Below are 27,180 nucleotides of genomic sequence, written 5' to 3'. Positions count from 1 at the left end.
GTTACACGGCGCCCACCTGTCAATCAGCTCAGCTACACGCCTTATTGTGAATAACTCTGATCCTTCATCCAATCAAAACTGCTGAGTCATCAAAACATCCCCCCCGTACAGTGTGTGTGGATGGAGACATGAGCTAATCACACCTATTTGGTTTTTTGAAGCAGGCTGTAAACATGTTCATGTCTGCTGTAAAAACAGGCTGTTTGAATGGGTGTGTATGTGACTTCCTGTGCTGCTGCAGCCAGCCTCTAGTGGACACTCCAGGTACTGCAGCCAGCCTCTAGTGGACACTCCAGGAACTGCAGCCAGCCTCTAGTGGACACTCCAGGAACTGCAGCCAGCCTCTAGTGGACACTCCAGGAACTGCAGCCAGCCTCTAGTGGACACTCCAGGAACTGCAGGATGTTACACTTCAGCATCGACTTCACTTTTGAGGACTGGAGGTTAAACCTCTTCATATTCACCTTCCTGATCTTTACCTGCCGCCTTATCGGAACGACCTGATCAAGAGTACTTCACCGAGCTGCTTCCTTATGATCATCTCAACGCTTAGTCGTGTGTTTGAAGGAGCAACAACATCCTCCGCCTGCTCTCATTGGACAATCCATCCGTCCATCACTAAGTGTCCTGGCTCAGGCGAGAAGGCGCTGTGTGGCCGCTCCTCAGAGCCGTGTTGATCCATCTGAACGCTAAAAGAGCTGCACCATCGATGAAGTTAAAAGTAGAACATCCAGGGCTGTTAGTGATGCATCGGCTCATCATCGCACTCCTCATGAGAAGCATCAGGAGAGCCTGACTCATCCGCGCGGCTCACGACATTACCCACTATGTTTCCATAAAAACCGTGTCGCGCTGCTGACTCCTAACTGTAACGCAGCGCCATTCTTAAAGCTACAATTAAACCAGCAGCTGGTGGTGCCGGTGGTGGTGGTGGTGCTTCTGGTGCTGCTGGTGGTGCTGGTAGTGGTGCTGCTGGTGGTAGTGGTGCTGCTGGTGGTACTGGTGCTGCTGGTGGTGCTGCTGGTGGTACTGGTGGTACTGGTGGTGCTGCTGGTGGTGCTGCTGGTGGTGCTGCTGGTGGTGCTGGTTGTGGTGGTGGTGCTTCTGGTGCTGCTGGTGGTGCTGGTAGTGGTGCTGCTGGTGGTACTGGTGCTGCTGGTGGTACTGGTGCTGCTGGTGGTGCTGCTGGTGGTGCTGCTGGTGGTGCTGCTGGTGCTGCTGGTGGTGGTGCTGGTGCTGGTGGTGGTGCTGCTGGTGGTGCTGCTGGTGGTGCTGCTGGTGGTGCTGCTGGTGCTGCTGGTGGTGGTGCTGGTGCTGGTGCTGCTGGTGGTGCTGCTGGTGGTGCTGGTGCTGGTGGTGCTGGTGGCACTGGGGGCACAGTGGTTAGTGCAAGCGTTCCATGTATGGAGGCCTCAGTCCTCTTCGTGAGCTGCAGAGTTCAAACCTGGCCTGTGGCCTGCACGTCACTCTGATTTTTATCTCTCCAATAAAGACACAAAAAAACAAAAATAACTTTGTTAGACTCTGCAGGTCACCGAGAAACAGCAGTTCAGCAGACTGAACATTAATGATAAAGATGACTTTGATTTAATGCTGCTCTCACAGGTGAGTCTGTGTGTCTGGACTCTGTCTTGGTCAGAGACAGTGAGTGTCTTCATTTAGACGACAGACGCTGCTTCAACAAACAGACAGATGTGAGATCAGATCTGAAAGATGAATCTGCAGGAGAAACAACTCTTCTTTATGTACGCTGAATCCACAGAGCCTGACGCTCACTCAGAAGAGCTGCACGCTGCATGAAACACCAGACGAAGAGCGCAGGAGCGTCAGAGGAACTTTTAGCAGGTTAATAATGTGAGACTGTTGAAAACATGTTCCTGTAATGGAAGCAATGAAAGTCGTATTTTACCTGTATCCATAGAAACACTAGAAGAGTAAATGTGAGTTGAAGATAGCTGCTGTGGGAGGAGGAGGAGAAGGAGGAGGAGGAGGAGGAGGAGGAGAAGGAGGAGGAGGAGGAGGAGGAGAAGGAGGAGGAGGAGGAGGAGGAGGAGGAAGAGGAGGAGCAGGAGGAGGAGGAGGAGGAGGAGGAAGAGGAGGAGCAGGAGGAGGAGGAGGAGGATACACTACCTCCTTAGCAAACAGCCAGCTTGATATGTGAAACATGATCGTGAACATTAACAGCAAGCCGAACTGGATTAAAGGCGTCTTGTGTTGTGGTGCGAATCAATAATAAAAAAGTGACGTGCAGAGTGTCTGCGCTCTGTGAGCCTCTGAAGCAGTTTAATGCAGCTGGTTCATTTGTTTGGAAAGAAGTCGCTCTCAGCCTCCGTCGCGTTCCAAAGTTTGGTTGGAGAGCTCAAATATCTGACAGAGAGTTTCTGCAGCAGCTGCAGAAAACTTTGGTTTGCAACTTTTTTCAGCTTCTTTTTTTTTGGTAAAAGATAAACAAAGCGCAGACGCGTTTATAGAAATGAGTCGTAGCTGAAAGGACAAACGTTTGACCTCAGTGAATCAAAAAACAATCTAAAAAAAAAAAAAAAAGACAACGCTGTGTAATCTGTTGGAATCAAAACAAGCCTTTAAAACCTCTTCCCTGTCTGCGGCACTAATCCCTGAACTGGTCAGTGAAAAGTGCACACAGGTCAGAGCGGGATTTAAAGCGTCTCTCTGTACGCTGGGACACGAGCCATGTCTCCTCGTGCTCAGACGCCTTTAACAGGGAGCAGAGTTATGTCATCGTCACAGGGAGCCGTATGGATCAGGGAGCCATATAGAAAGTGTCATCGAGCTCTCTCGCTGTGATGCAAGACGACTTCTTGCCATTACAGGAGCTCCTATAGTGGCGAGAAGCTCGTGACGGTCTGAGTCAGCAGCTCCATCACATGACCGGAGCAGAGGATCCTGGGAGTTTTGCGGTGAGTTCTGAGCAGAAATAGGAAACAGATGTGTCCTCTCAAAGGAAACAGGAATTTACCATCAACATGGTTCACAGAGTCGTGTCCCGTGCTCGCCATGAAGAGGGGAAATCAATCATTTAGAAAACGTCTGCTCACATCACAGCGTTTGGATTGTAGATATAAATTCTCCACGTCAGCCTTATTTCAGGGTATTAATAGATTTTCTAACACTGCAGGTAAAAACAGTTGCATCGACCGCTTGGTAACCGCCTTACTGAGGAACATTGGATTATAAATCTATCACGCCAGAAGCCATTCCACCCCCTACACACACACATACATTCACACAGAGGTCACGCCTCCTGCCTGTGCGGGGGGGGGGGGATGGGCGCTGCATGATGGATCAATCGAGACGCTATCATCCAGGAGTGTCATTATCTAATGTGGCCGTGGAGGAACCTGCAAGGAGGAGTCTTAAAGTGCACTCTGGTGCCGCCATGTTGGAATCCAGTGATGAGCAGAGAGATCAGCCATCGATCAGAGAGATAGCCCGATAGCGAGCCGTCCGTGATGAGAGCTCGAGTGTGTGCTGTGTTTAACACACCAGGTCATAAAACAGATCTCAGATTCCTGGTGACCTTGAGGCCTGCAGCAGCTCGCTGCAGCAGCCAGTATGGCGTTGCATACTGGCTGCAGTAGAGGTCATAAGCCCCGCCCCTCCATCAGAAACATTTTTAACAAACCTGGTTTCATCGTGACGATCAGTGCTGCACTGAAAGTTCGACATGTGAGACAACAACAAAACCAGAACAAGCAAGATTTGAACCCATAAGCTTCAGATCCCAAACCCTGCTCCCAGCATAGTGAGCTAACCTTCAGACTGGAACACATAGTGTCTCCAAGCTGAGCTGTCCAGGTGTACAGAGGTAACCATGACAACAGGTGTGTGCTGGTTGAAGGTGTGTCAGTGTGAACATGATCTGGTTAAATAAAGTCGGCCATCTTTGTTTCTCTTCATTGATGTTAATAAAGTTTGTTCAGCTTGGCTCTCATCTTCTTCCTCGCTCCGGTTCTCCTCAGATTTCAGCGCTGAAGACGGCCGAGCGGTGATGGACTCCGCCTGGCAACGTGGACACCCGGGTTCGATCCCCGCTTCAGACCAGGTGAGTCACACAAGCGTGTGAGTGTGAAGGATGAGTGTGATTTCATTGCGTTGCGATTTCTCGTCAATTTCAACTTGCGTCACTTTGGAGCGTCCATTTCAACGAGGGAATTTCCATCATCGACCATCAAGGAGGTAAAAACACACCTGAGCCCAGGGGGGTCCAGCATGCTAGCTTGGTAAGCTAGCTAGCTGGACGGGCATATTTACTGTTTGTTTTGGTGACTTCAGATTGTGGTCAGTGTTTCAGTGTGACGAGCAGCAGAGAGAGAGGAGCTCACCTTCACCTGCCTTCATCACATCCAGTCAGCTGTTCACCTGCCTTCATCACATCCAGTCAGCTGTTCACCTGCCTTCATCACATCCAGTCAGCTGTTCACCTGCCTTCATCACATCCAATCAGCTGTTCACCTGCCTTCATCACATCCAGTCAGCTGTTCACCTGCCTTCATCACATCCAGTCAGCTGTTCACCTGCCTTCATCACATCCAGTCAGCTGTTCACCTGCCTTCATCACATCCAGTCAGCTGTTCACCTGCCTTCATCACATCCAGTCAGCTGTTCACCTGCCTTCATCACATCCAGTCAGCTGTTCACCTGCCTTCATCACATCCAGTCAGCTGTTCACCTGCCTTCATCACATCCAGTCAGCTGTTCACCTGCCTTCATCACATCCAGTCAGCTGTTCACCTGCCTTCATCACATCCAGTCAGCTGTTCACCTGCAACTTTTCACTGACACACTATGAACGTTTAAAAAGTTACAACCTGCATGATGACGCTCAGGATCCAACATGAACTCTTTAGAGGTCAGCATGTGGTGGACACTGTAGCTTCAGTGTTTAGCCAGCTCTGCATGCGGTGGACACTGTAGCTTCAGTGTTTAGCCAGCTCTGCATGTGGTGGACACTGTAGCTTCAGTGTTTAGCCAGCTCTTCATGTGGTGGACACTGTAGCTTCAGTGTTTAGCCAGCTCTGCATGTAGAGACACTGTAGCTTCAGTGTTTAGCCAGCTCTTCATGTGGTGGACACTGTAGCTTCAGTGTTTAGCCAGCTCTGCATGTAGAGACACTGTAGCTTCAGTGTTTAGCCAGCTCTGCATGTGGTGGACACTGTAGCTTCAGTGTTTAGCCAGCTCTGCATGTGGTGGACACTGTAGCTTCAGTGTTTAGCCAGCTCTTCATGTGGTGGACACTGTAGCTTCAGTGTTTAGCCAGCTCTGCATGTAGAGACACTGTAGCTTCAGTGTTTAGCCAGCTCTGCATGTGGTGGACACTGTAGCTTCAGTGTTTAGCCAGCTCTGCATGGGTCTGTAAAGCTTTCTGCGTTCTAACCTCTCTCCATGTTTCATCTCCAACATTGATCCTAGTTTGAGCAGCTTTCTGCTGCTGGAGCTTATTAGAAACATGCAGAGGCTTTTTAGCTCGGGTACAATCACTTCTATCTGAAGCAGTTCCACTGCCCGCTTCCATCGCTGCAACACCTGTTCACCTGATAACTGCTCTCATATCTGGCAAACCCAGGGGCGTCCAAAACGGCCTTCAAAGCCCCACAGACCCTTCCTGTGCGACCTTTAGACCTCTCTCTGTTCAAACTGTGTTCATTACATGTGTGAGTAACACGCTGAGCTTCATCACATGATATATGAGCTACACGGGGCGCTCTTATATTTAGGTTTGTGACTATATGTGTCGACGTGTGTGTGACTATAGGAGTCACACGACGTGTTCATATATACACACAGACATGACACATTCGACGGTTGACTGGCTGATGAGGAAGTGTCAGCGAACCAGACGACATGGTTCAGAAAATAAAGATGATAAAAGATCTATTCTGGTGTGGGAAACTTATCTGAACTTAATCAGACGTGACCTTTGATGTTCATTGACTATTTATTCTTTATCGTCCTCCAATCTAATTATTCATAAAGTCAAGATTCTGCGTGCAGTTAAACAATGAGACACTTTCATTATTCAGAAAACCTGTCCCTCCTCCCTCCTCCCTCCTCCCTGCTGCCTGCTGCACACCTGAGTGCATCCTGAGCTCAGGTGTGAGGAGGAGGAGCCAGGCGGGACGCGCTCTGTCAGGAGGTGAAGAGATCTTTGCTCTCCTGTGTGCACCTGAGGGCGAGATATTCATCGTCAGCCTCTCGTTTACCTGCAGACACATTAAGAACAGATACTTTTATTCAGCCTTTTTTCTTCACAGACTGTTTCCAGAACGTTTAGTCCACGAAGCGTTCAACATGCTACCTGCTCCAGCTGTTTGGAGAACATTGTTTCTGCAGCTCCCAAAAAGTGAAGACATTTAGAGCTCAGCATTGAGTCTGTGTGGATTCATTATCACACTTGAACCCAGAGCTGAGCACAAGTTCATCTCCTGCAGCGGCCTGATCCATAATTCAGCCGGTGTCTGGGGCTGCATTAAGACTGAAGCTTCACAAGCCTTTAACATTAAATATAGAGGAGCATGCTTGTTTGATTTGAGGAGTCTGAGTGTGCAGAGAAGTGCTGAGTAAGCGCCTGACTGGGAAGTTTACAGAGCGGCCCCTGAAATCTGACACCTGACATCATCCGTTGTTTTGGCATCTGGCTGTTAGAGTTAAACCAGATGTTAATCCCTCGCCTGCAGAAAAAGAGAAGGAGGAGGAGACTCCTCCCTGGGACCTGGCGCTCCCACATTGTACTTCCTCAAACTGCAGCACATATAAACTCACACACTGACCTACTTTGTCAACAGAGGACGACGGCGTCAGACTCCCAGAACCTCAGCGAGCTCTTTGACTTTTGGACTGAAGGTAACGTTTCTCATTCGCTGCTCTCCTGATCCAGAGTTGAACTGTCAGCTGGTTTTAGAGGCTGTAAAAGTGATCTGCAGGTCTTCAGATGGTTTCATTCAGATGTTTCTGTGTGAAACTAAAAGTGAAGCGTTGCAGGAATCATTCCTGCACAGAGTTCTCTGGAAAGATTTTGTCTTTTCCTCTCAGGATTTATTTCCTTTCTGTTGGCTCATACGCAGCTTTTTTCCCATCCAGCTTAAAAAGTAATTAGTCTTAACAGCATCAGGCTTAGGGAGACATTTTGACCCATTAGCACCTTTTTAGAAAGAGTTTAGAAAGTCAGAGCTGCAGGGGAGGAGAGGAACGCTCGACAGGTTTCAAAGTGAAATCTGATCAAAGTGTGAGGAGGAGGCGTCTTCTGACTCAGACAGAGAAACAGCTCAGTGCACATACTTCCCAGTCAACCGTAAATGATTAGCATAGATCATAAAAGCATCAAAACAACAACACACGGGGTAAACTGTGCCGTGCAGAAAATCAATGTGTGGAGGGAGAGAGCCTTACAGGCAGGTTTTCTGCTTCTGCAAACTCCAGAGGTCAGAGGTCAGAGGCCTTTACAGAAACAACAGACAGACGTGCAGATTAGAAGCAGGATGCTATAAAAGAAGAGGAAGGAACATGTGGCAGGAAAGCAGAGAGAAGCAGAGAGAGGGGAAAGTTCAGACCTGGAGAGAGAGAGAGAGAGTGTCTCCCTGAGCGAGCGAGCGAGAGGACTTAAAGCTGTTTGAATGTTTGGTAAAAAGTTTGTGAGGCTGAAACTCTCCCGGGACAGGAACCAGTTGAAGCGATACGAGGCTCCTGACGTGATTTCTTTTTCACAAAGACGTGAGCTCAGTGAATAATAATTCTGACTCTTTGATTTGAATCGTGCTCTCAGCAGTCTCATGTGTATTTCAGGTGTTTTGTGTGTTGCTGTTTTGCAGGATGTTGTCGAGCGTGTGCGTGCTGCTGCTGCTGCTGGCAGCCTCGGCTCACAGTCACCAGGATGAAGCTTCTCTGGACTCGCAGTGGGAACAGTGGAAGATCACACACAGCAGAGAATACAACGGCCTGGTGAGTCAAAGCTTCATGTGACGTGCAGGTTATAAGCCCCGCCCCCTCCTGCTCACCTCCACTTGAAGCTGAATTGACTTGAGGAAGTTCCAGGAAACGTTCTGAGTAAAGTCTGTTTGCTTTCACACGTGCAGCTCACTCTGAAATATTTAGCGTGAAGTGAGAAAGCAGCTGAAGTTGTTCAGGGATGTGAGAGACATTCCTCGTTTAAAAAGCTTCATGATTTATGATCTGAACCTAAAGTGAACTCACAGTATGAAAACGGAGGGAGCAGAAGAGGATGAAGAGACGAGTCAGTCAAATCTTCATCATGGTGAGAGGAGTGAATTCACCTCTGTGAGAGGTCTCCTCTCTCTCTCTCTCTCTCTCTCTCTGTGTCTTTGCTCAACATGTGGACGGCTTCGTGTTTGACTCAGCGTCCGTCTCCAGCTGACTCAGTGTCCGTCTCCTCTCTCTCTCTGTCAGCCTGTCTGCGAGGATGCAGCTCTGTTTAAAAAGCGTTTGGACGAAGAGTTTGAAAAGTGATTGACACAGTGAGGCGTGTGCAGCGAGAGCAGGATCAGACACCTTCCTCTGCTCTCACACACACAGCAGCCTCCTCGCTGCAGAGACGTCAGGAAACAAAGTGAACTCGGCGCCGCCTGCTCCACTTGGGCGTTTTGGCCCCGGAGAAACGAGACAGATGGAGAGAGAGAACAGAGGAATGGAAAAGTAAAGCAGGACACGCACAAAGAGACTTTACAGCCACTCGGTCTCTCTCATCTCTCGCCAGTTATTCAGGAGAGTTCACTTCCAACAGGAGGGAGACCCACTTCTGCCAACGTGTCTGTTTCTGTTCTTCATCCAGAACTTTCCTTTAAGGCTTTCAAACACAAACAAACAAAAACAGTTTGAGTTATTGATGAACTTTAGTCATCAGCACTGACAGGATGTCGGAGTAGAAACATCAAACGGAGAGTGAGGGGAGAATCTGTGTTTATCTGTGACGGCTCAGTGAGCTGGTCTGGGGGGAGAAAAGAAGGTGACAACATGGACGCCTGCTGTGATGGAGGGGCCCGTACTTCAGCAGTCGGGCCCCTGTAAGGCGAGGTGATTGGGCGCTGCGTCATGTGACTCACGCCTCTGTGAGTGTGACACGCGTGTGCGTTGTTGTGTCCGTGTGTCTCTGCAGGAGTCAACAAACAGGTGGCACCGCGGCGTCGGCACTGATCAGCTGTTTGATCAGAAGTCTGACATGTTGAGAGTAATCAGATTACAGGTGCATGAGTCCGCTCACGACACCAACATGGGGACTGAAACTACACTTCTGTTTGGGTGTTGTAGTTTTTAGTGCACTTCTACAAAGACTACAATTTTCCTTCCTGAACATCTGTTCACCTCCAGCTGGAGGTGTGTGTGTGTGTGTGTGTGTGTGTGTGTGTGTGTGTGTGTGTGTGTGTGTGTGTGTGTGTGTGTGTGTGTGTGTGTGTGTGTGTGTGTGTGTGTGCCCTTCAGTTCATGATCAGTAGGTTAGCTTGTGTTCATTAGTGGTGCATTATTTACATTCCTGTGCAGTCAGCAGGAAATACCCAAACACTCCGCCTTTCTCTCCTCCTCTTCCTTCCTTTCTCTTTCTCCCTCCCTCTCTCTCTCTCTCTCTCTCTCTCTCTCTCTCTCTTTCTCTCTCTCTCTCTCTCTCTCTCCCTCCCTCTCTCTCTCCCTCTCTCTCCCTCTCTCCCTCTTTCTCTCTCTCCCTCTCTCTCCCTCTCTCCCTCTTTCTCTCTCTCTCTCTCTCTCTCTCTCCCTCCCTCTCTCTCTCCCTCTCTCTCCCTCTCTCCCTCTTTCTCTCTCTCTCTCTCTCTCTCTTTCTCTCTGTCTCTCTCCCTCTCTCCCTCTGTCTCTCTCTCTCTCTCTCCCTCTCTCCCTCTGTCTCTCTCTCTCTCTCTCTCTCTCTCTCTCTCTCCTCTCTCTCTCTCTCTCTTTCTCTCTCTCTCTCTCTCTCTCTTCCCTCTCTCTCCCTCTCTCTCTCTCTCTCTTTCTCTCTCTCTCTCTCTCTCTCTCCCTCCCTCTCTCTCTCTCTTTCTCTCTTTCTCCTCCTCCCTCTCTCTCTCTCTCTCTCTCTCTCTCTCTCTCTCTCTCTCTCTCTCCTCTCATATCTCTCTCTCCTCTCTCTCTCTCTCTCACTGACATCATGATAATAGAATCAAACTCTGTCTCTTCATTTGCATATTTCATTACTGGAATGGATACTGAGATAGAAATAAAGATTAGAGCGACACTAATGCTTGTCAAGAACAACCAGTACAAGGAAGTAAATGGAGTTTTTTCGCCCAATCAGGCAGCTGCTTGTATCTCACTCGCCCATTGAGACAGGACGCTGAATATTTGCATAGAAATGAACGTGAAGTTCTTTCTTATCGAAAAAAACAGAAACTCACAAAGATGAAGAGAAGCAGTGTTCCAGTTTCAGCTTTATCAAACCAGCTCAGTGAACGTGCACTGATTTAATTGGGCTAATTAATAAGGGGGGGGGGGGGGCTGTCTCTCTCTGGATAATAACACGTTGATGTGTTTCTGTTTGCCCCGATTCTTTTCCTTTAGCTTTCATTAAAGTGTTTCGACCGTCAGTGAGTCGACTGTGACCCCCCCACTGAGCACCAGGGGTCACTAGGGGTCACCAGGATGACCTCTGGTGTTTATTCTAAAGATGTCAAACTCACATTTCAGTTTCATCTCTGGTTTGATTATGTTCATTATCGAATCTGTTTGCTCCGGTTCTTTCCTCGGATCCTCCCTGAGACTCCACTGTTTTATAATCTGAGCTGTGAAGTGTTTAAACGTGCGTCCCGCTCTTGTCTGTCTCAGGATGAAGAGGGGATTCGTCGAGCCATCTGGGAGAAGAACATGCGGATGATGAAGCCCACAACCAGGAGGCGGAGCTGGGGCCTGCACAGCTACGAGCTGGGGATGAACCACCTGGGCGACTATGGTGAGTCTGAGACCAGTGAGACCCAGTGAGACCAGTCTGCACGCTGCAGGCTGCGTCTGCAGACGATGTTTCTGTGTCTCCAGTCCAGCAGACAGTTTGGCTCCATCTATTTCACCCACGTTTTAATCTCAGAGTGTTCCTGCACAGTTTGCACATTTCTCCGTCACATGACCGAGCTGAGGTCAACTTTTTAAAAACGTCGTGTGGACCGATAACGCCGCAGAAACAAAGCAGGAAAAAGACAGGGTTGGTAGTTTTTGAAAACTAGCAGAATTTTCCTCGAGCGGATTAATAAAGTATATATAATAATATATATATATATATTATATCAGAGGGCCACGCCCCCTCACTTACGTGCACGAGCAGCATTGGTCCAGAAGCTGATTCCAGCTCATGCTTTGAGCTCGTCTCACGTGGAGTACAGAGGCTGTGATTGGTTTATAAAAAACGAACCGTCAAAGTTTTTACAGGCTCGCAGCTGCGACAGACGATCATCAGATCTTATTTACTGTCAGGACATGAAGACAGTTTCAACCAGAAACTTCAAAGTGTGTCTGCAGGAAACGACCTTTAGTCGACCTTTTTGAAGAGGCCCCCATGATGACGTAATACAACACATGCAGGACTTCAGGTGTTCACGTTCAGAGGGTTCTAACCGTCCGTGTGGTCGGTGACGTCTCGTGTGTAGCTAGCTGTCATTAGCTCTTAAACTGTGTCAGGATCTCCAACCAGAGTCTGACAGTATTCACACGCTCCATTCGTCATGTGATGCTCACCTGGTGGGAGCTCACAGAGGAGACACCCAGCAGGACTGGTTGTCTCTGACTGATCCCGATTCGTCCTCTGACCGGTGAATCAGAGACGGGAGCGCGTGGTGCTTGGTGTTGATGCAGGGACAGGTGGCCGGGGAAGGAAGGATGCTTGTGTCTTCATTTGGACGCTCTGCAGTGAAATGAGAGGAATTAGCAGATGGGCTGTGTTTTTCTTCATTAATAATCATCCTGCTCCCACATGGAGCTGGAATGAAAGCAGGACTTCTGTTTAATAACTGCTGGCTGTAATCCTGCAGCAGGCAGCTGAAGCACAGGAGTCACTAGATTCCTCTGTTGTTTCCTCCATCTTCTCCTTTTGTGCATGTTGAGGCCTTTCAATCTTTTCTTTCCCCCTGCTGGCTCCTCCTTCTCAAACTGTGTCTGTCTGCTGAATCAAATCCTCCCTCTCCCGTATCTCCTCCTTCTTGCTCCCGTCTTCTAAAATAAGCCCTCTCTCTTGTTCCTGTCCTGAAACGTTTCAATCTCATGAGATTATTCAACCAGCGAAGCTTTCACGCCGTCTCGTGTCACCGCGCTACAAACCTGTATCCCTCCACTGCTGCGGCCCATACTTCTGATACTGCACATGTTTGTGTAAAAAGTCCTGAAAGCCTGATGATAAGTGTGAACTGTGTCTCTGTCCATGCAGACGACAGAGGAGGTGTCTGAGAAGATGACCGGCCTGCTGATCCCTGATAACAGAGATCCCAGCTTCACCGTGGATCTGGACGTCGGACGAGTGTCCAAGCTGCCCAAATCCATCGACTACCGCAGGAAGGGCATGGTGACCTCTGTGAAGAACCAGGTCAGAGGTCATTCAGGTCACATCTCGCCTGAAACCTTCTCAAACTGTTGGCATCATAGTCTGTGCAGAGTGAGCAGAAAACGAATGTGGATTTCTGCAGGTGGAAGAGAAACAGAGAAACTTTACTGGGGAACATTTTAGAGAACAACAATTTAAATCCTCAGAATTATTTATTATTTTAACCCGATGATAAAGAGCCAAAAGAATAATGATGACTACGCTGGGAAGCTGTGAATGTTTCTTTTAAGTCAGACAAACATAATTAGTCCCGTCCTTTTTATTCTGAGGCTTTTCATTTCCATGAAACATCTTCAGTGGTGGGCGAGTCTTTCATTCACAGTCTGTGCGGAGAGGAAAACATTTGTTCACGCTCCAGAGAAGACAGGAAGCAAAGCCTAAACGTCCCCGCCGCTCGCTCTGCTGAACACCAAAAGCTTGGATTAAAGTAATGAGTCATTAGCAGTGAATTATGAAGGTAAACTCAGAACACATCTGTGCGTCCTGCTAACCATGTGACGTTATCTAACGGACACGCCGAAGACGGCAGGCGGAAAAAGACTTTTCATAACAGTTTATTCACGTAACTCAGAACCAGTTCTGCTTCCATCGCTGCCACACCTGTTGCTTTGATACTTCTTTACACGTCTAACCTTGAGAGACTCCGCCCCTTTCCTGTCTGACAGTGAGAGTCTCAGGAGAACATCCGGAGCAGTTTATCCTGCTGGGTGTGAACATGAACTCATACCAAATAAATTATGATCGCGTGTGTTTCTGGAGGCCTGATACAATAAATAATGCACTGGGTGCTGTTGGCCTAGCGGTCAGTCCTTGAAGCGCCCGGCCCAAGTTTGAGTCCCACCTATGGCTCCCGTCCCTCGAGTCATCCAAAAACTCAACTTTAAAAAAGTTCTTCAAGGTCAAAGAAACGACGACAAAAACTAAAAAGAGCGATTTAATAAAATCACTTGTATATTGATATTTCCTGCCTTTGACATGAAGCACACATATGAGGGATACAGAGTGAATTTCTCGTGGGTGAATCAGTAGGACTTCTGGAGATGCAGCGGGTGTTATCGCCCTCTGGTGGCTGAAGATCCACCTGCAGGTTGAAACAGGATTTATTGATCTGCTGCTGAGCTTCCTGTTGAATTATGCAGCAGTGTGACTTCCCCCCCTGCATACCAACAGCTCTCTCTGCTTCCTCCCAGCAGCTCTGTTTATCCTCTCTCAGAGCTGCTCTGTGCTTCAGTTTGTTTTTAGTTTTTCATTCACTGAAAACGTCCCTCAGTGAGCCGAAGTGATGACACAGAGTTCAGTACTGACAGAGCGAAGATCCGGCTCTATAGAGCTGCGTTTATAGATTCAATCACTAACATGAAGAGAGTGATCAGACATGAAGGAAACATGCAGCAGCCACTATGTCCTCCTTCAAACTCAAAGCACCAATCAGAGAGCTGCTCTCTTCCTCTGTGATCAATCAGCCAATCAGAGAGCTGCTCTCTTCCTGTGTGATCAATCAGCCAATCAGAGAGCTGCTCTCTTCCTGTGTGATCAATCAGCCAATCAGAGAGCTGCTCTCTTCCTGTGTGATTAGTCAGCCAATCAGAGAGCTGCTCTCTTCCTGTGTGATCATGAAGGAAACCTGCTGTGTTGAAGCTTCTCTGACAACAATGCAGCAGCCAGTATGTCCTCCTTCTAACTTTAGATTCTGCTCCTGAATGCTCTGGATCTGATTGGACCAGAGAAGGTAGGCGGGGCTTTGAAGGCCGTTTTGGACGCCCCTGGGTTTGCCAGATATGAGAGCAGTTATCAGGTGAACAGGTGTTGCAGCGATGGAAGCGGGCAGTGGAACTGCTTCAGATAGAAGTGATTGTACCCGAGCTAAAAAGCCTCTGCATGTTTCTAATAAGCTCCAGCAGCAGAAAGCTGCTCAAACTAGGATCTCCTTCCCCTCCTCCTCCTCCTCCTTCCTTCCCCTCCTCCTCCTCCTCCTTCCTCTTCCTCTTCCTCCTCCTCCTCCTCCTCCTCCTCCTCTTCCTTCCTCCTCTTCCTCCTCCTCCTCCCTGCACAGATTGAAATACAAAACAGAGACCCAACCAAACCAAATGTCTTCAAACCAAAGTTGTCAAAGTCTGCCCCCTAGTGGACAGACGGGAGAAGACTCTGCTGAATTATTTACTGGATGAATTCATTGTTAAATATATTTAACTGACGTCTGTCTCAGTCTGTCTCAGTCTGTCTCAGTCTGTCTCAGTCCGTCTCAGTCTGTCTCAGTCTGTCTCAGTCTGTCTCAGTCTCCTGCAGCTGACCGTGTCGTCTTCAGATCGCCTGGTTTGACCCTTGTTTAGCTCTGGATCTTCTGAGAGGAGGAGGAGGAGATAAAATGACCCCCCTGTGTGTCTCTGCAGGGCTCCTGTGGCTCCTGCTGGGCCTTCAGCTCTTGCGGGGCCCTCGAGGGCCAGCTGGCCAAGAAGACCGGTCAGCTGTTAGACCTCAGTCCTCAGAACCTGGTGGACTGCGTGACCGAGAACGACGGCTGCGGAGGAGGATACATGACCAACGCCTTCAAGTATGTGCAGCAGAACGGGGGCATCGACTCCTGGGAGGTCTACCCGTACGTCGGAGAGGTGAGAGGGAATCGAACCCACAAACTTAACCTTCACAGTTTGTCTTCATGAAATCTTGTACAAGCTATTATTTTTCTCTTTTTCCCGCCGTGCTGTGAATCGTGTCTTTGTTCCGACCTGTTTCAGTGCACGACGTGTCTGCCATGCTTTGACAGGAAAGTGATGTACAAGGTGCAATGGACCTTTTAGTCCCCTCCCCCTAAAATCCTCAACAGAGCAGAGCTGGGACTTTGTGCTCATTTGTTTTTCAGTTTTGAAAACACTTTAAATGGAGACTTTGGGCGGACATGTTTGGAGTCCTTGAAGCTTAGAAGTTTCTTGGTGTGCACACAAACTTCAGGCCTGCACAGGTGGCGTGTTTCAGTTTTTGCCCCCCCAGTCCAAAAAGTGTGAACACGCCCCTGCACGTCAGTTAGCTGTGTCTGTAGTCAGAACATGCAGACTTAGCTGTTAGCTGTTAGCAGGAGATCCCGTCTGAGAGGTCAGGAGGTCAAACCTCATCACGTTTTAACGCACACAGAAAAACTGATCTCAGCAGGAATCACAGCAGCACAGAACGTTCCTCTTTAGTTTTCTGTAAATACAGGAAGTTCAGCCGCTTGTTAAAGAGACGAGGATGCAGAGTCATGATGGTGAGGATGTCGGGGAGAACAGAAGTGACACTCTCAGATGACGGGGACGTTTTTGTATCTTCACATCGGTTGGTTGTGGTTATGTGTTTGAAGAGAACATGGATGTCAAACGTCTTCCTCTGTTTGATTCATCTCAGTGGTTTCAGCTTCCAGCTCCTCCTCAAAGTGAATCCATCAAATGCTCCGAAAGCTTCAGGCGCTCACTCTCATCACGTCGGCTGGTTCAGTGCGAGCTCACATCAGTCGGTTCACGTTGTCTGTCTTTGTTTCGCAGGACCAGCCGTGCCGCTACAACTCCACCGGCATGGCGGCTCAGTGCAAAGGCTACAAGGAGATCCCGCAGGGTGACGAGCACGCGCTGGCTGTGGCGCTGTTTAAAGTGGGCCCCGTGTCCGTGGGCATCGACGCCACGCTGAGCAGCTTCCAGTTCTACCAGAAAGGTCAGAAGGCTGAATGATCGATAAGCCTCACTGTTTCCATTTACACTCACCCTGAAGGTGTTAAAGGAGCAGTCTGTAACTCCGCCCCCCTAGTGTTTAAAATGGGTACTGCAGCCCTCATCTCTAAACATCAGAGAGCTGTCTCAAGCTAAATTATTTACATTTTCAGACATAAATTTAAGAAGAAGTTTTGACAGATCGTAGCACGAGTCTCTCTCTCTCCTTCCTCGCTCACTCTTCCTCTCTGACATGTGCTCAGGTGTTTACTACGACCGCAACTGCAACAAAGACGACATCAATCACGCCGTGCTGGCTGTGGGCTTCGGAGTGACCCCCAAGGGGAAGAAGTACTGGATCGTAAAGAACAGGTGGGTCACATCACCTGTGTCAGAGCGGCATCAGGTGGCTCAGCACGCCGCCTGAATGACATCACGGGCGCGGCGTCCATTTGACGAGCTGATGTTTGACTCCGGGCGATGCTTCTCCGTCCTTCAATCTGTGACTTCCTCTCTTCACAGCTGGGGCGAGACATGGGGCAAAGCCGGATACATCCTGATGGCACGCAATCGCGGGAACCTCTGCGGCATCGCTAACCTGGCGAGCTACCCGGTCATGTGAGGAGACGAGCGAGGGAGAAGGAGGACTGCTGCAGGAAAGGTTCAGACATCAGAAACCACTACGGAACATGATTGACTTTGTTTACATGGACTCGTGATCGACGACAGAACACAGAGTCTCTCTGTGACGGAGACCAACGTGGCAGACGCTTCAAAAGTCCCAGTTTTATCTCCAAACCAGCATCTGTCCACATAAATGACCATAAATGAGTTTTTAACCCCAAAGGAAACGATTCAGTCCTCAAATCGACATCACTTCACCTGAAGTCTTCTCCTGACAGGACACGGTGAAGCTCCTCCTTCAGGTCAACTCTCTTTCTCTGTTGTTGTTCTTTGTTTGTTCTATGAAGCACTTTACTTTTTAATCAAATGCTGTCAACTGATGTTTTCTATGAAGTTGAATAAAGGTTTCATTTTGAACTTGAATGCATCGATTGGGCCTTTTTTTTTTTTTTTTTTTACACTCACATCCAGAAAAACAGGAAGAGATGCTGCTGAGCTTTTCAAACACACAGAGGTCGCTCTGATAAACACAAGGTCACCATGTTCCTCTTTTTTAATATTCCTAAAACAATTATTCATCAGTTTGGGATATTAAAGGTCACATATTCTGATAAACACTCTCCTCCATGTTCCTCTAACATGTGTCTGTCCACAAACCCCCCAGTGAGGAGAAAAGTCCGTCCTCTCCGTCTTCTGTCTGCTCAAACAGGCCGTTTGGAGAATGTTCCCTTCATGACATCACAAAGGGCAGTAGCCCCTCCCCCAGGTGGGTGTTTGTTCTGCCCTCTGAGTCTGTCAGAAAGCAGCGAGTACACCCGAGCCCTTCCAGAGAGGGGATGTAGAGATTTGTATGTCAGTGGATGCGATCCAATGAAAGAGAGTAATAATGATCATCTTTATTGATCCCCTAATGGGGGAAATGTGGGTGTTACAACAGCTCAAAAAAAACAGTAAAACAGGGAACATAAACAGCATCAAAAAGAAGAAAGAACAGCGATGAGCCGGTTTACATGAGTACACACAGTGTGATTTACCAAGTCAGGTAAAGACTGCTGAAAAGAACGTGCTAATCCAGGAGCCCCAGTGTTACGCACTGCAGGCTGCAGGTAGGAGGAGACATAGGATCAATAAAAGACCTGTTCACATGTTTCAATGACAGAAACATCAATGGGATGCTTTTATTTTTTTATCTTGTTTCAATAATAGTTTAAAAGAAACGTCCTGATTAAACTGTGAACATTCACAGCGTCTGCTTTCTAAAGAATTTCCACATTGACATGATGTCGTCCTGTTTCCCTCTTCTCACCAACATCACATTTTAAACTGGACATTCTCCGGAGCGTGCTCGTCTCTTCACTCTACAGCTCAAACTCTCTGTGACGTAAACCAGTAGAACGCGTTAAAGCCTGACAGAAATCCTACTGCCTCATTCACGCAGAGGTTCTGAGTAAATCACCTGCAAAACGCCCACAAGCCAAATGTGCAAACTTTTGCAGTGAACACGCAGTTTATTCCTCTTTAAGTGAGATGTTAGTGAATCAGGCCCTGTGGAGACTATCACACACACACAGTGTGTAACATTAATGATGAGGTGATTACAGTATAGAGTCATGCATGTGGCGGGGATGTTGTTAGACAGTCTGACTGCAGATGGGATGAATGATCAAAGAAGATTTAGCATTTCAAATGATCTGGTTGGCTGCCGTGCAGGGAGATGACCTTTTGACCTTTCCTTCAGGCTGTCGACAGGTCAACAGCACCTCTTGACCCCGACTCTGGTCCAGATCCAGGTCTCCCCCGTGCAGCTTCTGACTGGACTTCAGAGACACACTGAGACGTGTGAGCGACCTTCCTGACCTTTAACCAGCGTCAAATCAAACGCTTCGCTTCAGTGTCGGAAATCTTAAAGTCCAACAAGAAGCTTACCATGGAAATAATTCAACACATTCATTCTCTGAACTGAAGCCTTTCCATGTTTTCAAGCTGAAGAAACATTTCCAACTTGACACACAGGATGTCTGACACTGTCGCTCTGTTGATTCAACAGCCTGGAACATTCCCTGGTTAACACACACACGATGTCCGATGTCCACCACCAAACAATCAAAAACCGCTGATACACCTTCAATGGCACATGTGACTTCTTAATAAAAGGTCAATGTCGCTCAGGTGGGATCAGGCAGCTGATCAGTTTAACAGTACGAATCAATCATTTTATAATATATCACCAATGAATAACAAACGTTATTTCCTTTTTATTCATTGTGTTCCTGTTGTGTCTATTTTTATTGTTATGTTAAGATATTTTTTTAATCTTTACACATTTATGAAGTTTTTAATGTATTCATTCTCATTTTTGGCAGCTTCAGGCCCCCGTACTTTAAGAAACGATCAGACATTAGAAATGAAATGTTTCACCGTCATAGGTTTGGTCACTTTTTGTGAGTTGTAATTCCCCCCTCAGCCTCTAGGGGCTGCTAGAGAGCCGTTCATAAGGAAGTGATATGGTTTTATTTGATTGCTTTTATCAGATAATCTACCTATAATGTTTTTTCTGAAGGTTAAATCTGACTCATTTTGAAAAGTCTGGATGTTTCTTTGAGGTTTAAAGTCGATAAAAATCACTTTTTCTCTCTGATTTCCGCAAACTCTCCTCTTCCTCTTTTGTGTCCTCGCGCTCAGGTGAAGTGATCAACAGCTTTGTTTTTCTGAAGAGGAAGAAGAAGTGATGTGACGTTCCACTCATGTTATAATAAGGAACACCTCCGCCCACCCACCCACACACACACACACACACACACACACACACACACACACACACACACACACAGAGACAGAGAGAGACGCAGTGAGTCCAGCACAGAGACACCATGACTCCGACTGATCACGGTAAGTTTCTTTCTTTCCTCAGTTTGTCAACTTTGATTCAAATGTGTCTCCTGTCGGGATCAAGAACACTGAAGACGAGTTTGTCTTTTACTTTCGCTTTCCAGCTGACTGTGTTTGGACGGGCTGCAGGTGGAGCTTTAACATGACATGTTGTTGTGATGTGATGTCGAAGTTTAGTTCATCTGGTTTTTCCTGACGGGTCATTTTCTGGAGTTTTGATCTCTCTTGGCTCTTCTTCATATTTTTGTCCTGTCTGACGTCCTGTAGTTTAAAGCTTCAGTGGAAGCTGAGAGAAAGACAGACTGCTGAGGAGGTCTGAGGCACTCAGGGGGGGTTGGATGGATCTGAAGCCCCCTTTTAATATAAACCTCAGAGCTCCTCGTCAGTGAGCTGGATCCTGAAGAGACTCTGTGTCTTTGAAAGAGTCAGACCTGGTGAATCAATCAGCTAAAACTCCTCCACTGAACAGAACCCAGACGAGCTGGATGCTACGGGCTGATGTCACTATTTAGAGCGTTTCATTTATTGTTTTACAGCAGCAGCTTTTTTCTCCCTCACTTCATTATTCACCCCAAAGATCCCTGATCAGTGGGGCCCACAGACTCTGACCCTGGTGTCCTCAAAGGACTCTGTCCTCAATAATGCTCCAGAGGATCACGTCTCTGTACCTGACCTGACGTCCACTCCTTCCTCTTATTAAACACTGATCCTCTCCAGCTCAAAAGAATCAGCTCATTGCACAATAACTGAGGAGGAGGATGATGATGATGAAGATGAGCTGTACTTCTTGCTGCTTCATCAGTTTCACTTCAGGTCTTGTGACAGCATCGATTTATTTACACTCCTCAAGTTTGATATTTGAGGAAGTGATACACACACACACACACACACACACACACACACACACACACAGTTACAGTTACAGCTCTCACAGGAGAGCTGTAAAGCTCAGCGGCTTCGCCCGGCGTCTTATGCGTTCCCAAACATGTTGGGGGCAGAATCACGAGGTGGGCTTCAGCTCGGCAGGCAGTGAGAGCTTTCCAAACACGTCAGGTTAAATATGATAACAAGCCTTAAACACTAAACCTTCTCAGCCTGAGAACGGTGCTGACCTATCAAACACTGACTTCCTGTTTCTGTCTTTGAAGACATGTCCACCACATTCCCACAGCCAGCTCGTCCTCCTCCTCGCACAGCTGCGTCTTAAAGTCCCAACACAAGGAAGGAAGAAGCAAACAGTCCCTCACTCCTCTTTTATTTTGAAAGGGGGGATGTTTGTGTCTTTCACTTTTGTTGACTTTACGCAGAACGCTAACAGAGATGCTGTCCATCGGCTTTATATGCCGCCACCTTTGTTGTATGTCCTTCGTCCTCTCACTGCCACCTCCTGGCTGGAGGGCGTAGTGCAGCATTGATTAACGTAGGGACTCCAGGCCTCGGTGGAAATGCAGATGAAAACAATGGGGGGGTGGGGGGCGTGGCCAAGTTCTGAGACGGCAGACCAAAGGTGAGGTGTGAATACGTGTCGTCATCTGTAACCCTGCAGCCTCCACGCCGTCACCTCTCTGTGGTTTTAAAAAAAAGAGTTCAAACATGAGACACATCCTGACTCTGTGTGTGTGTGTGTGTGTGTGTGTGTGTGTGTGTGTGTGTGTGTGTGTGTGTGTGTGTGTGTGTGTGTGTGTGTGTGTGTGTGTGTGTGTGTGTGTGTGTGTGTGTGTATCTGTGTGTGTGTGTGTGTGTGTGTGTGTGTGTGTGTGTGTGTGTGTATCTGTGTGTGTGTGTGTGTGTGTGTGTGTGTGTGTAGGCTTGATGCTGGGGAGCCTTCTGCTCGTGTCCCTCTGCGTGGGGGCGGCGGCCATGTTTGACAGCAGGCTGGACGAGCACTGGGAGCTGTGGAAGAAGACGCACGAGAAAGAGTACCGAGACGAGGTGTGAGCAAAGTTTCCTGTGCACGCGTGGGCTGGATGATGAACGTACACGCGGTTTGACCTCGTGCGCTCTTCCTCTTCTCGACGTGTTTGTGTTCAGGTGGAAGACGTGCGCCGCCGGGAATTGTGGGAGAAGAACCTAATGCTGATCACCATGCACAACCTGGAGGCTTCGATGGGTCTTCACACCTACGATCTGAGCATGAACCACCTGGGAGACATGGTGAGGAGCACTCCCAGCAGGAAGCATTGATTGATGATCATCAGCGTGTTCATTGACAGAGGTCAGAGGTCAGCGGAGAGCGAGCTGCTCACACACAGACTGAGGCTCCTCTTTACATTGCAGCTGTATTTTTAGATAGATGGACCTCGGGAGGCGAGCTCTCTCTGCGCTTCTTTTCAGGACTTTATTAACATGCTGCTTCGCTCGAGGTGATGAAGAATAACAACATGATCACATTAGATACCGGACCTTTAAGAGTCAGTGAAGGAAAGACAAAACAGGATCAGTGCAACGAGCGTGTTTCACCTGTTTGTCTCACGTTAGCTTAAAGTGCTCTCAATGCTAGCCTTCAGAGTCTGCAGCTCCTGTGACTGAAGTCATCCCGTCGTGTTCTGCAGCAAACCGCTGCCTGCTGGAAAGTTTGTCCAAAGTCTGCAAAAACTTGTGAGATGAATTTATCCCAGCTGTGTGTGAAGGTTCCAGATCGGATCAGCTTCACTAGAGGGAGACGCTGCCATGTTTAGTCTGCAGTACCCATTTCAAACACTAGGGGTCAGTTACATGACTCTGTCTGGAGTAGAAGCGCTGTGTCCTCCGCTCTCAAATAAAGAAGGGAACAGATGATGAACATGTTTTATCAAAGTGAACTGTAAGGGAGCTCCTCTTCATCAGTTAACCTCCTCTTCCTCCTCACAGACAGAAGAGGAGATCCTGCAGCAGCTCGCCACGCTCACTCCTCCCTCTGACATCCAGAGGGCGCCCTCTGCCTTCGCTGGGACGACAGGCGCCGATGCTCCCGACACCGTGGACTGGAGAGAGAAAGGCTGTGTGACCAAAGTCAAGATGCAGGTGAGACCTCCACACACACACACACACACACACACACACACACACACACACACACACACACACACACACACACACACACACACACATTGCACAGGAAGCAGCATGTTGCACTCGTCTCATAAGTCACTAAAAACCCTCGCTGCTTCTCATTCGTCAAACAGGAAGTCGTCACCACAGCAACAGGTTTTTGCACGCTTACTTCTGCCACATCCACTTCTGGTTGTGAGTGTTATGAGATAGCTGCCCGCTAACACACACACACACACACACACACATACACACACACACACACACACACACAGACACACACACACACACACACACACACACACACACACACACTCTGTATTGTGTATCTGTAACAAACCACAGCTTTGACTTGAAGAAGTGAGAGACGTGTTCAGTCTGCAGCTTCTTAGGCGGCTCGCAGACCAGAACCAGCTCTGAACCAGACCCCGGTCCACCCTAAAAGGGTCTAACTGAGAGCTCCCTGTGTTGGTGAAAGGGGCGGGGCCTTTAACTGGGTTAGCTGACAGGTGGTTTTGCTCAGATATCAGAAGAGTGAAGACACAAAGACGTCAGCTGGACGAGGACGGGAACATCTGCAGCAGTTTTTAGACCATCATGCATTTCTTTGCTCTGTTGCTCTCATGGTCTGAATCCAGGGTTCTTGTGGGTCCTGCTGGGCCTTCAGCGCCGTTGGAGCCTTGGAGGGCCAGTTAGCCAAGACCACAGGGAAGCTGGTGGACCTGAGTCCCCAAAACCTGGTGGACTGCTCCACCAAGTACGGCAACCACGGCTGCAACGGGGGCTTCATGCACCACGCCTTCCAGTACGTCATCGACAACCACGGCATCGACTCGGACGCTGCGTACCCGTACAAGGGGCTGGTGAGTACAAGTCTGTCCCTGAGTTCTTGACCCGTTTCTGTAACGCTTGAGTGGACAGTTGTCTCCTTCTAACTTGAAGCAGGATTTCAGCTGTCCAGGGTCTCCTCCGTCTTTCTTTCTGCTCTGTAGTCCTCCTGCTGTGACGCATGCAGACGGGTTTTTAAATGTGCTTCAGTCTGTAGGGACTTGGGTTCTGGATCAAGTCCCGGTGCGGACCACAACAGGGAAGTTGGTTTGGTTGCTGGAGAGGTGACGGGTCACTTCCAGAGTTCTGCCATGACGAAGGCACTGACCCGCCACCAGCTCAATGAACGTTTGGTGGGTCGTTAGCGTAGCGCTTAGCAAGCACCAATCCACATATGGACGCCACAGATCGATTTAACCGCTGGCTCCGCCCTCCATGTCACTTTCCTTCACTCGTGTGCACGTCCACACCTCCACGCCATCACAGATGCTTTCTAAACGGTCCAAACAGGAAGTCTGACTCGTCTGACCTCTTCACCTCGGTCCGTCTGAGCTCGGGCTCAGAGAGGACCGCGGCGTTCTGGATCACAGTCACATACACGTTTGAGTTCAGTCTTTGTCTCCCTGCAGGTGAAGGGTCACGCCACTTTACAACAAACAGAAGTTTAGTAGAAGTTCCTTTGTGTTCGGAGACGAGGATGTGGGTGTTCATAAAGTTCAGTATGAGCCTTCAGGCTTCAGACAGAAACATCCGTCTGTGCTCGACTGGTAATGTCTGTTTGGAGAAAATGAATTGGAGCCTGCAGGCTCGATGAGGAAGGAGGAGGAGGAGGGGGAAGAGGAGGAAGAGGAGGAGGGAGGAAGAGGAGAAGGAGGGAGGAAGAGGAGGAGGAGGAGGAGGGAGGAAGAGGAGAAGGAGGGAGGAAGAGGAGGAGGAGGAGGGAGGAAGAGGAGAAGGAGGGAGGAAGAGGAGGAGGAGGAGGGATTTCCTGCCGGTCTTGAGCAGCCTTGTGGAGGTCTTGTGTCTCTGTGAGATTTTGTCTTTTTTTGAGTCTCGGGGTTCTCGAAGATGAAATCAAACTCTGAGCTGGCGTACGTCACACAGTCGTGTGTTTAGATCCTGTTTCAAACTTTTTTTTTCCTCTTTCAGTCACAGCAATGCCACTACAGACCCCAGTACCGCGCCGCCAACTGCTCACACTACGACTTCCTGCCTGAGGGGGACGAGGGCGCCCTGAAGCAGGGGCTCGCCACCATCGGACCCATTTCAGTGGCGATCGATGCCACACGGCCCAGATTTGCTTTCTACAGGAGTGGTAGGTCACACACGCTCTCCTCCAGGTAGGATCCCCTTTAAGAGTCCACACATGTTGATGATGTCTCATCCTGTCAGGAGTCTACGATGACCCGAGCTGCACCCAGAACGTGAACCACGGGGTGTTGGCCGTGGGCTACGGCACTCTGAACGGGCAGGATTATTGGCTGGTGAAGAACAGGTACTCACGTATATACAGGAAGTGATTATGCTGACTTCAGGGTTGTGGTAGATGTGACATCATACTCCTCAAATGTTTGTGTGGCCGGTCGCAGTCATGTGAAAAAAGAGAAGTTTCATTTCTCGAAACTTATTCCTTTAAAAGAAACCTCCAAACTTTCCAATCATCTTCTGCTGATCTCAGCTGTTTCTGTATCTGTAGCTTTAAATATGTAAATGAACTGTTTCTGTCTGTATCTTTAAATATGTAAATGAGCTGTTTTTGTATCTGTAGCTTTAAATATGTAAATTGGCTGTTTGTCTGTAGCTTTAAATATGTAAATGAGCTGTTTCTGTAGCTTTAAATATGTAAATGAGCTGTGTCTGTCACTTTAAATATGTAAATTAGCTGCACCTGTATCTTTAAATATGTAAATTAGCTGCGTCTGTAGCTTTAAATATGTGAATTAGCTGCGTCTGTGTCTGTAGCTTTAAATATGTAAATTAGCTGCATCTGTAGCTTTAAATATGTAAATGAGCTGCGTCTGTGCCTTGTTTATTTGTGCTGTACACGTTTAGTCTTCCTGTAGAGACAAACATCTCTCTCTCTTTTCGTTGCAGTTGGAGCGAACGGTTCGGAGACAAGGGCTACATCCGGATGGCGCGCAACAAGAACAACCAGTGTGGCATCGCGCTGTACGGCTGCTACCCAATCATGTAGCTGGACGTGTTCAGCTGTTTTATACTTTGATTCTGAAATGATTTTATGAAGTGTGTTGTTGTTTTAATTCAGGGTCATGTTGCTGTAACTACAGAAAAACTGCCAATACTTCTTTAACATGTTGATTTGTTGAGTGTGCGACGTGTCAGTTGAAATGTTTGAATCTGAAATAAAGAGACGGATCCTCCGTTTACTGAGGCTCTGATCCATGGATCAGTTTACTGACATGCTCAGTGTCCTGGAGGCGTTCTGATTTTACACCACCACTTTCAGGTTTGTGCGTCTGTTAAATCTGCCATGAAAATCGCCCCCGAAGGATTCCTTTGACTCTTTGGGAAATTGGCGTGTTGGTCAATTTAGCTTTTACATGTTCGAACAGAAGGAACTCCAGAAATCAATACGCGTGTCGCTGGTTCATCTCTCGTGTCTTATGCACAGGCTGATGCAGATCCTTCAGTAGCAGCCTGCGGGCGGCGAGCATTGTCTCGACTGAGAGGGGCAAGAAAGCTTTCAGACGGGTTTTGTCTTCTGCTTTAAACGTCTTCGACCATGAGGTTACAGACCGCCATCGATTGGATACACAGATGATGTTTTTGAACAGCAGAGTGAAAATGATTGGACCGTTTGGAAACGCGTTCTCTCATGTCACATTTATCTGATTACACACAAAGCTCAGGCTAACGGCTAGCTTGGTAGGCTAAGCATTACGACTTAACAAAGTGAGCTGTGCAACAACCAATCAGAAGAAAGGCATGAAGAAGCTAGCATTAGGGGCCTTATGCTAGCTTCTGAACATGTCATTAATGTGTGTGGAGGCTCGGATCTCGTTTGTGTCGTCTCAGAGGACGAGTGACAGACATGTTGCTGTTGTTGAAAAGGCAGAAGAGGGAATCCAACATCGTCAGAGGGTCGTCTCTCACGTGTTTGTAAAATGATTCTGATGTTTCGGATGAGCGTGTCGGCGCTGCCCTTTGAAAAGCTCCGGAGCGCCTCGCTCACGACTCCATCGAGGTCAGAACAAAGTCGGCAGAGAGCGAGGAAGTGTTGGGTTACAAATGAGTCATTTTTATTTTTTTAGTGCAACATCACAACAAACAATTTTCACATGAGGTATTCAAAGGGATTTTTCTTTAGTTGTTGATACAAAATGTCCCACCATGATTGATGTTTAAAGTGTTGTGTATCTTTTATTTTTTTAAAGCCTTTGGTTGGTTAGCCACATTCATTAGTAAGTCTAACACATGGACAAGAATGGCACGATAAAGCATGGTGGGTCGGGTCCGAGCTGAGGAAAGTCCGACTCAGTCAAATATAATATTTCCCCCAGCTCTTCCCCGTTTAAAGCTTTTTGTATGGATTTCATTAATTCCTACTTACAA

At 48.1% G+C, this 27,180-nt stretch overlaps 3 protein-coding genes across 3 annotated transcripts in view; 2 read left to right on the top strand and 1 right to left on the bottom strand.

Annotated features, from left to right (window-relative positions):
- The window catches only part of scnm1 (sodium channel modifier 1), a 255,569-nt gene that overhangs the window by 124,131 nt on the left and 104,258 nt on the right, over nt 1-27,180 (bottom strand). The window lies entirely within an intron of this gene.
- On the top strand, nt 7,530-10,953 carry LOC306824044 (cathepsin S-like; the record flags this gene model as incomplete). Its single annotated transcript, XM_079344002.1, has 3 exons — nt 7,530-7,728; nt 7,827-7,956; nt 10,801-10,953. The coding sequence occupies exons 2-3, from the start codon at nt 7,828-7,830 to the stop codon at nt 10,951-10,953; spliced, it is 282 nt and encodes a 93-aa protein (XP_079200128.1). The 5' UTR covers nt 7,530-7,728; nt 7,827.
- On the top strand, nt 12,347-25,841 carry LOC306824043 (cathepsin S-like). The gene is made up of 13 exons (XM_079344001.1): nt 12,347-12,541; nt 14,950-15,168; nt 16,075-16,240; nt 16,500-16,608; nt 16,759-16,854; nt 19,724-19,749; nt 21,557-21,681; nt 21,781-21,903; nt 22,600-22,752; nt 23,418-23,642; nt 24,757-24,922; nt 25,000-25,102; nt 25,702-25,841. Exons 1-13 carry the CDS (start codon nt 12,380-12,382, stop codon nt 25,799-25,801), a joined length of 1,773 nt encoding a protein of 590 aa, XP_079200127.1. The 5' UTR covers nt 12,347-12,379; the 3' UTR covers nt 25,802-25,841.

Source organism: Symphodus melops (genome assembly GCF_947650265.1).
Source record: "Symphodus melops genome assembly, chromosome: 5".
Classification (NCBI taxonomy): domain Eukaryota; kingdom Metazoa; phylum Chordata; class Actinopteri; order Labriformes; family Labridae; genus Symphodus; species Symphodus melops.
This window is presented reverse-complemented; position numbering and strand designations above follow the sequence as displayed.